This window comes from Lampetra fluviatilis, chromosome 41, assembly GCF_964198595.1.
Source record: "Lampetra fluviatilis chromosome 41, kcLamFluv1.1, whole genome shotgun sequence".
Classification (NCBI taxonomy): domain Eukaryota; kingdom Metazoa; phylum Chordata; class Hyperoartia; order Petromyzontiformes; family Petromyzontidae; genus Lampetra; species Lampetra fluviatilis.
The window spans coordinates 8227642-8238010 of NC_136315.1; the positions used below are offsets into that span (position 1 = coordinate 8227642).

At 44.0% G+C, this 10369-nt stretch overlaps 1 protein-coding gene across 1 annotated transcript; it reads right to left on the bottom strand.

Annotated features, from left to right (window-relative positions):
* Nucleotides 1–980: 980 nt before the first annotated feature.
* LOC144946578 (uncharacterized) lies at nucleotides 981–9902 on the bottom strand. Its single transcript, XM_078875593.1, has 3 exons — nucleotides 9389–9902; nucleotides 7449–7757; nucleotides 981–7027 (listed from the first exon to the last, which is right to left on the bottom strand). The coding sequence occupies exons 1-3, from the start codon at nucleotides 9900–9902 to the stop codon at nucleotides 7002–7004; spliced, it is 849 nt and encodes a 282-aa protein (XP_078731719.1). The 3' UTR covers nucleotides 981–7001.
* Between the last annotated feature and the right edge of the window lie 467 nt (nucleotides 9903–10369).

Consider the following 10369-nt stretch of genomic DNA (forward strand, 5'->3'; position numbering starts at 1 on the left):
TGCACCCCTACTTCAATGGTATTGTGCAGTTTCTCAATTCGGTGAGCAGTTGTTGATTTTTGACAAACGGTGATTCTAAATCAATGACACCACATTGAGAACTGGGGTAAATTTACCAACGGAGCACTGTTATCAGAATTACATACACACATTCTTCGATCCACCCAGTGTAGGCGTGTATTTTTGCCAGCAACACTGATAAATGCAACACTGTTTACCCAGCAGTATGAATAGGCACACCACTGTTACATGTAGTCGACTGGCAGGTTGGGTGTGGTGCAGCAAAGTGTGGGTAACTCCCACGTTTTCCAAGACGCCTGGCCAAGTGTGAAAGCGGAGGCCACATTTTACTCAAGAGGGGCTCCCTCGAGCTCCCTTCAGCCCAGGGGTAGGCAACCAACATAACAAGAAGAGCCATTTTGTTCGAATTCGGTAAATGAAAAAAAAACTTCAATATTTCAATTGCCGCAGGTCGCCCGAGCCCTGCTCAAGCCAAGGCCCCACTGCACCGTTGGCAAATGCGACACGTCAAAGCGTACGCTAGGTAAGATGTTGTTGGTCCATCTTCTTGGTTCTTTCGGTAAAGTCACGTAGAAGGGAGATAATAAAATAATAAAAAATAAAACATAATTAAATAATACAATTCTCACGACGTTTCGGCCACAACGCAAGCAGTCGTCCTCAGGTGAAGAACATATCTGTCGGAAAGGGAGCGTTATCTCCCTTTTACGTGACTTTACCGAAATAACTAAGATGAATCCCTGCAGTCACGAAAGCTTTAAATCGAATAATGTTGTTGGTCCTCCACCCACATTCCGACCCATGAAAAGCGACCGCAGTAACAGCCAAAGCAGATTCAATGGCATGTCAAGAGACTCAACTAGGCTTTGTCTTGGAGAGATCATTTATATTTCATATTGGGCTTCAGCTTTGTCACCCAAGCAGGAATGCTCCATGGAGCAACCCAAGCTGTTCTGCGTTTTGTAAAGTTGTTTATCTGCGAACTGTGTTGGTGAGTTGCTATTGCGTGCACAACAACGCATCAAACTCGTTGAATATGTTAAGGAAGATAAGCAGCTGAGCTTGGGCCAGAAGGGATGATGGCCGCTGGTCAAGAAAAATGATGGAGTGGCAGCCTAGGAATGGAACGCGTCCGAGGTTAGTTACCACCGGGGAGATGGAACGCCGAAAAGATCTCGTGTGCAGGTGCTAGGTGGACGATTACACCACAGGATTTGCTTGGGGAGGCCATTAGCCAGCAGTGGATTGACCATGGCCAAAGATGCTTGTGGTGATGATTCGTTTTTTTTAGAGAATTTAGTGGACAACATTCAAGTGAACTTAGTGACGTAGCGCCTAATGACGAGTAACTGGATACATTTTTTTCTAAATTAAAGTTATTGAGTATATGTCTCAAAAAGGTGTTATGATTAGGCCCCTCTGGTGATTAGGCATGAGGCTCCATTTTCCATAAGTGTCCTTTGACGTGTACATAAGAATACTAACTTTAATTACCCACTAATTTTTTTTACCAGGTAAAGCCTACGGAGGTAGGAGCACTTTTAGAGTCGACCTGGCCACATCGAAGTGGCTTAACATCATCATGCGTGGGAATTTATAGGAGCAGCCGAATATTCTAAACGCATGTTTCTAAATGTGGAGGGCAAAATTTGTAGGAACATAGAGGGAACCCCATGCGACCAACACAAGGAGAGAGAATACACGATCTCCAAATATACAACAGGCATCTTCAGGGTCCAGGATCGAAACCGGGACCTTCTGCATACAGGGCAAGGGAGATAACATCTCGCCACCACGGTGCCTCCTGCGTCTGAGTATTACAAGTGTTACAAGTGTTCACTGAATATCCATCGAATCTGCTGAAAGATCACCAACAAAACAAAGCCCTGGCCATCTTTTACAATGCGGATTTAATCAACGGAAAAATATAATTACATGTTAATAAAATTGACAACTTCTATGTTTACTTTGTACATTCAAATGATAACACAATTTAAATTAAAGAATAATGTTATAAAAACGTTTGCTTCTTAACTTAGTCTTTCCTTCCAAAATAGTTATTTGCAAGTCAATTTATTAAATCACAGAAACTCCTTCACTGCATGACATAAAGCAGGACACAAGGACAGTAATAGGACACATTTTAAAAATGTGGAAAATTAATGGACCTGATGTATTTACATACAATTACTTAAATTATTGCAGCATTTCATATTTTTTTCTCATTAAATTAAAACATATATGTACTATTTAAGTAAAAACTTAACAAAGAAAAATCACATTTGTGTCTTCGTAATTACAGATTTTTTTTTCTAAACAGGAATTTATGACATTCATAAACGTTTTCATCATTTCGCAAGGCGACCTTGTTTTACTTGATTATAGAATGCACAGAGCCAATCACATGAATAATGTATTAGTGAGCGCGTGCCATTTTCAAACCAATCTAACACAGCGTCTAAACAATGGGAACAAAACATTTTTTTCACTTATTTAATTGATTTGAGAACAATCCCATCAATAACAATGCCCCTCTCATTACTCATAATTAAGGTTATTTTGGGTTAGATCGCGTTTGTCACGTTAACAAAACGTGCCAATCAGTTACTACTTCAGCACAGCGGTGTGTTGGAAAGTAAGCCCACAACATTTACAATTTGAGTACGACGTTTCGCTGGTGCTTACAACCAGCTTCATCAGGCAATTTTTAAATCCTTTATATTAAGTTCACTTGCTTGCGCGCTTACGACCGTGCAAATCTTTCGGTCGTTTTTTAACCCACTTCCCGTGATCCAATCGAGCTGACATTTTGCACACAGACTCGTTGTGCGTGACAATGTATTTTAGTGAAAAAGATTTTTCCAAAATGTTCCACTTTTTAGGAATTTTTTTTTTATATTTAATTACCAATTTCTTAATGGTGGCAGGCAATCATCTGACCCATAGGTGGCAGCCATCTCAAGCCAGAGGACGAGAGGACTCTAGCCGCCCGTTTCAAAGACCAATGTGGGCTGGGTTGTGGCCCATTGAACACGCTTTATAGTGAAAAACTTTGTTTTTACGGGTTAATTTTTTCAGAGGTGTGATTTGCCAGAATTAAACCTCATTACTGTTGCAAATACAGTCCTGCTGGGAATAATTGTAACCAAATACACTTGTATACAAGTGTTTCAATTCAATGCAACATTAGTTATCCCTATTAACAACACAACAGCACTACCGTATTTCACATTCTACAAATATGCACCACTGGAGTTGCAATTACTCCCTTTCAATCTCTAGCTTGCTTAACATCCAACCTTAAGTGCCCCTTCAAGAGTAAATAAATGAAAAAAAATAACAAACTTCAAGATTATGTTATTGTAATTTTTTTTGGATTTAATCTTTAACATTTTTATTTCATTTAAGTAATGGAGCGTTTTAATGGGTCAAAATAACCACACAATAATAGTTCAGCGATGGTGGCACGAGCACTTATCATGAGCACGTTGCATTAACGCGTCGTCTCGAGGCTGTTTTCTCTTTATCAGCGCATGCACTTAATATGATTTGTCCTGTACACCCATAGTTACGTGGTCCACCAACCCAAGTACAACATGAAATAATGATTATGCGAGGCCTATCACAACTGGCTCAGCCTACTTGTTCTCAACTCTGATTTAAGTTTCAATTTCCCCGAAGCTTAGACCAATGTTTAAGTAATTCCACGTAAGAGAGATATATTTGGAACTTGAAATTAAGGCAACGGCGTGAATGATCTTGCGATTTCTTCTTAAACAAAGACAATTTGTGCCAAACAACCTAAACTCATTCATATGGATACGGTTCTTGTACTTCTTTTAAAGTGTTTTTGAATGACACGTTAAATGTAACTTTTTTTGTAACCAAATTTTCTTTCACAACAATGCATACATTGGATATTTACTGTAACATTTAGCAAGCTGCGCTAGTGCAGGCTACACAACTGTTTAAAAATATTGAATTTTACCTCCCCCCCCCCCCCGACACCTCACCTTTGTAAAAAAAAAAATTGGAAAATATATTCAACTCACATTTTATGCACATGCAGCAAAGGAGCAATAATCAATCGCACAATAAAACCCACTGTTAGAACTGTGCACTCAGAATCAGAATAATGTTTCCGGTCAAATATACATATAGAGAGATATATATAACGACCGGCTCAAATTATTTCGTCGTTCTTTTAAATATAGAACAAATTAATTTATAACTTTAAAAAAGAAACAACTGTCAGACTTTTCAGGAATGTCATATTTGAGTGCATGCTAAGAGGTATCAAATTCAAACTTTTTTTTTTAATCTTCCAGTATGTATAGTACTGTTCTGTACAGGATAATATAACCAGTGTTAGCAGACAGTCTGCGATATCATAAATATTTAATCAATTTCTGGTGGAGGGACACCCCGATGCACAGCCTCGCTACGTGCACAGCCACCTCCAGGATTACCCACCAAGCCTTGCACATTTCTCTACTAGCTTACAAAATGTCACGGACGTAGTAACACTGTTTTCCCGTCTTGCCGCATGTTGGGTGCACACAGACACGCGGGCGTATACACAAACACGCGCGCGCACACACACACGTAAAAATCAACAAACAATAGTTTTCACAAGTTTAAACGTACAGATGCCCGTAAACGAGTGAACGGTGAAGCTCACTGTGGGTAATAAAACTACGAACCTGGATTCTTAGCATTTCCTTGGCAAAAAATTGCAGCATTTCTCCTTCAAAGTTAGTTTATAGCACGAAAAAAAGTATACAAAATCATAATAAAACACTATGTGTGGTCAATTGCACTGCTTATAATGATAAATAACCAATCACTAATTATCCGTGAATGATACATTTACCAGATAATAATAATAATAATACAGTAGATTCATATTAAACTCAAGCAAGACTGAACCACCTTTTCTGCGTTTCCAGATCAATGAGTAAAAAAGTAAACATTCCGGTTTGTTTCTGAAAGAATGGGGCTCTTACATGGGCAGTGCATGCCGTGTGGCAAAAAAGGCGGACAGCGTTTATGTCCACCACAGTTTCATGCATTCTCTTTGAACGCTACGCGGACCATATCGTGGAATCGAACTGTTGTAATTTATATGCAATTCTTTCTTAAAGATTCCTCTTTCATAGCCTTGTGCGTTCAAGGGTGAATATATTATCAGAGGCGTATTGCAGTTAATGTCTAAACAAATAAAACGGTTTGCCTTGTCGTGACAATGTCGTCATTTCAGCGCAAAAAATATTGCGAGACATTTATCTCTGCGCTTGGTATTGGCAGTATTATTAAAGTCACGTCAAGATGGTGCTCACCATCTTCAAGATTCTCCATGGACTTGCTCCTACCCGCTTCTCCCCTCTCATCTCCCTCGGCTCCCCCCCCCCACGCACCCTCTCTGCTCCAGCAGCTGAGGCCTTTCTATCAAAGCCCACCCAGCCGGCCTTCACCGGGTTGGAGGTCACTAATTCTCCTCTGCTGGACCCCACAGTCTGGAACTTTCTTCCTCCCCCCTTCAACTGCGCAGTAGACTCACTGCCCCTGCTCCAGTCAAACCTCAGGACTTTCCTCCTCTCTACGACTGACTGCCTCCCCTTCTCTCTGTTAAACAAATACGCCCACTGCTTCCGAACTTTCCGTACGGCGTCTTGAGATTCAGTGGATTTCGACGCTCATGTAAATCCAAATTGGATCGTGCTGCAGCACGACTGGGGATTAAATGAGAATACAGGAACTCAAGTTTGGATTTGTCTCTTAATATTTCATGTTTACCAAAGGCAAACTATTACTCTGTAACGGTCCAGTGGCTTGTAGCCCAGATTCGTCATTCGCTTATAACACACGGGGTTTTCATTGCTCTAAAATTGAATTATTCATCGTTCACATTCAGAGCACACGAAGAACATGCCACCACAATTACTCATTGATTGCAGGTGTATTTAAAAATGTCAGCCCATATCACAGTTCAAATATTGCATTTGAACAATAACTGCCACATCGCTGAAATGCTTCTCGTTGTTTGGCTCAATCAATCAGAATCCAGATTCTTAGCTTCACTGACCTTTCTTCTCTAGGGTGTTGGGAAAAAATAGAAACTTAAGAGTATATAACAAATAAACACTATGTCAAATTTCGTTTTACAAAGACTCTAACACGTCCTTCATACCCTGCAGAACTTTGATACGTAAACTCAATTTGCTTTCAAGCAACTCAACATTAATACGTTACACGAGTCACAAGCATAAATTAATAGAAAAACTAGGACTATCCAGTAAATCGCAAGAATAGCTGTAAAATATGGCCTTTATGGAGCCAACCAGGCCATACAAAGTGCAGTGCAGATGACAAGATGGATTATTTTCACAGACCAGCCCCTTTTTTTGACCTTTATCCATTCGTCTCTTCAAAACCCTTCGCCAGCTCCCCCCAAAGGTTGCACCACCTTGCTTAGGTTGGACATTAAATAAAGCAAAATACTCGTTTGCAACGTTTTTTTATTTTTTGTACCACCACAATCATGCCGTCATCGTCCCGGATGTTGCTTTACGTGGTACCAGCCTCGGACAACAGGCCGGAACTTTCCACCCCCGACCGGAAAAAAAAAAACTCCTTGAGCAGGCTTTGTCCAGAAACTTCGATCTCTCGGGGAGCCTCCTTCCCCCCCCCCCCCCCGCAACTCCTTGTTTCACTCGGCAACATCACTTCCATATGCCGTCACGAGCCGTAGGCGGGTGTGAATTTCGGCTGGTCAAGCGGGTGGACTTCTTCTTTCCACCAAAGCCGAACGCGAGAGATCATCGCGTCCACCCGTTCGGCTCGTAAACACAATTGCAGGCCCAACGTTGTGTTCCGTGGGGTCATAGTTTCGAGAGAGAGGGGGTATTCGCTTATTCACGTGCGTGTGCACGCGTGTGCCACTGTCCTCCAAATGCTCCCATCCCGCAAACGTCTCTCGCCTACACGGTCGATACTTGGTCTTTCTCTGCAATAAAGGAAGAACAAAGAAAACGTCAAAAACGGAGCACGTCAATGCGATGTAAATTTCAATGAAGCTGTTCGTTTAAATTTGCTTTACCGTGCAGTCACATGCTTTGACAAATGTCTACAGCTTGCACATGCATCTGTAAAAAAAACGAGCATTCGCTCGGTACAGTGCACAGCTTATTTTGATTTCACCTAACCTTGCATGCAATTGATATTCATTTTTATTTAGGGTAAGAAACGGGCTTAAAAACGCATTTCCTTTTGTCGATCCAGGGTGCAGCACACGTCGCCGGGAAACGTCGGACGTCGTGCCGAACAAACACGCGGTGCCAACCACGAAAACCAAAGAGCTGCGACAGGAACAACCGCTAAAACCTACGCGGTGCATCCCAATTGTTGCTCACAAAACTCTTGCTTACCGTCCTCATACTGCTGCTGCTGCTTAACCGGTGAACTGAGCAAGCCCTGTCCATGCACTGCCTGACTGCCGAGCACATGGGGCACATTCCACGTCGGGCGGATCGCCGGCGTGGCGGAACACGGCCGCTGCTGCTGCTGCTGCACTTCGGGGCCACTATCGCAGGCGGTCGCATGCAGCGGGGGGTGGAGGTGCGCGGGGCACGAGCCGGAATGAGCGGAGCTCTCTTCCGGGGGGGCCAGGGCATGCGGGGGATCTCCTGCGCCGCTCCCCGCGCTGGAGGGCACGGTTTTTCGCGTCACGCAGTACACTGGGGCGTTGCGGAGACACCGAAGCGCGAGGTGGGCGAGATGGGAGAAACAAAAACAAACAAAATAAATTAATGCGATTCTACAAAAAAAAACAAAAAAACGTGAGATGGCGCGGTAAAAAAAAAACGAACGATATCGGCACGCGAAATATGTGCAAGCCGAGAAAACAAGAAAATGCAAACCACGGACATATAAATTAATTAAATTAGTGCTGCTGCTGCTGCATTGGCAGTGGTGCATGAGTGGCATTAATAATAATACAAAATAAAATAAACCTCAACAACACATCCGTCTGTAACACTATGGGCCTTAAAAAAGAAAAATACACGAGGCAACGTTTGAGGTATTATTTTTCTTCATAGCACATCATTGGATGTATGTGCTCTGAAGAAGAGCTATTGCCTGAAACGTCGGCCATTATATATTCTTCCTTTCACGGCCACAGCGTTATTCACAAATATCTCGAATTGTTTTAAAATCTAAATTAACGATTAGCTGTTTAAACAATTGATGGATTATGCATGAACCTTTCAGGGCAACTGTTGTTACATGGGTCACATGCTTTATTTATAGATGGATTTTGAATGCCAACATTGTGTTAATTAATTCAACACATGACAATGTGGGTGTGTGTTAGATCTCTTGTTCACCACTCTGTTTAATGCTGGGAGCTGTTTATTGCATGCATGAGTGCATTCAATGTAATTAATGGTTTTTTGTGTCTGACGTTAAATTATAATGGGTTGCCAAATAATTGTTTACCTATTAACAGAGTGATTACATATTCAGTCGGGCGTGAGGCCAAGGCATTTGTATTATTAATGTCCAATGCAATTGTAGCCAGGGTAATATTCAAAGCAAAACGATTACTTTTAATAAAACGGAGCCTTCGGCCTCATACAATGAATGAGACCGATGTCGCAGTGAGCTACAATGCCCACATCAGAGCAATTAGCCAACTCTGCTCAGATCCTGGGTTTGAATCTGGGCTCAAGTGTTGCCTGTAGATGATCTCATCCCAGTCACCAATAACCGTGCACAATATAATGGAGATTCAAACTTTCACTTAAACGTGGCTTAACATTAAAAATATATATTTTTTGACATTCGGGGAATGGCTGTTTACAGAGCTTAAGTGGTGATATCCTGCACTGGATAAAGATACCGATGTGACTACTCATTCTGTGGAACCATCTTCTGAAACAATTCCCCACCATTATGTGATGTTGCCCTGCTCCATGACAAAGCCAAACAAGGTTCCGATATGAACGCGATTGAGAGTTCAACTTGCGTTGGAAACAAAGCTTACGTGAAAATCAAGAGAATCAGTGGACGTAAAGCATGTGGAGGAGACAATGAGAATATGAAAAATGAGACAAGCCTCTTTCGTCAGAGAGACCTGGATTTAAAATAGCGGTGACAATCTACAATCCTACAAAAAGTTTGGTGTTGTCATGGGATGACCACGACCGATTCGAAATGGCGCTGCATTTCATCCACCCTGGGGGATGATAGACCAAGAAAACCGGCGGTATTTTACTCTTCCACATTCTGACCGTACATCAAGCACTCTATCTACAGTGCGACACATCCACATCAACGACAACAACAACCAACGACGACACCTTACCTACTAAACCTCCTTCTCCGGCCGGCTCCGCAGCGGCCACCACCACCTCGGCATCCCGCGTCTTCTCCGCCGAATCCTCCCTCCCGTCTCCTCCGGCGCGAGCCGCGTCTGCGACGGGCGCGGCGCCACCGGTGGGCGGCACCGGCTTCTCGTCCCGCCGCCCCGCCGCGTCGGGGAGGCAGTCCTTACCGTTGCGCCGCTTTATCGTGCCCGTGTCGCCCTCGTTCTCCTCCGGAGACAGCGAGCCCGTCGACGACGCCCAGCTCTCGCGGGACGGCGACAGCGACGAAAGGAGCGACGGGGAGCTGCGGACCGCGCCACGGACGACGACGCCGCCGTCGTCGTCGACGACGACGGGGCCGTTTCCGACGGCGGCGGCACGCTTGCTCGCGTTCGTCGCCAGGCGGCCGGCGCCCAGCAGGACCCAGCACTGCTCCAGCTCGGCGGCCAGGTCGCCCGTGCTCAGCCCGCCCGAGCCGCTCCAGTAAGAGCGGCTGCTCGTCAGCGCCTGCATCGTGCGCGAGAGATCCCGGTGGCGGGGGGAGGGGAAAGTTTGTCTCGTGCGTTGTGCGTCGCGCGTCACGTGTCGTGCGTTGCATATCACGCGTCACGGGGTTTTGGGGAGACGATTCGCCCGAACGCCCGTAGTGGACGTCATCTCGGAAGAGGTCCCCCTCCCTTTTCCGTCATCTCTTACAAAGACGGTGGTCACCGCATCGCGCGCTTACAGATGCACTTCTGCGGCCGTCAGGAACGCTCTTCCTTCCGATATTAGGAAACCACTGGAGCTATAGCACTTTGAAATCTACACCGACAAATAGTTTCTTTAGAACTGCTTTTTGTGTGTTAGTTTGTTGCCCTTCGCCCACACCTCCGGTTAGCACGCTTGGCTACGTACGGTATGAAAGAAGTTCAACATACACACATATACACTCTATGGGAGCTTTTTTCAGCATCAAAATGATGAAAATTATAATAGGC

Excerpts from the sequence above, each read along its gene's own strand:
- LOC144946578 (XM_078875593.1), bottom strand. The coding sequence starts at position 9,902 with ATGCAGGCGCTGACGAGCAGCCGCTCTTACTGGAGCGGCTCGGGCGGG. Across the intron at positions 7,758-9,388 it reads CGGAGAAGGAGGTTTAGTAG|TGTACTGCGTGACGCGAAAA; the intron begins GTAAGGTGTCGT and ends GCAACGCCCCAG. Across the intron at positions 7,028-7,448 it reads GCAGCAGCAGTATGAGGACG|AGAAAGACCAAGTATCGACC; the intron begins GTAAGCAAGAGT and ends CCTTTATTGCAG.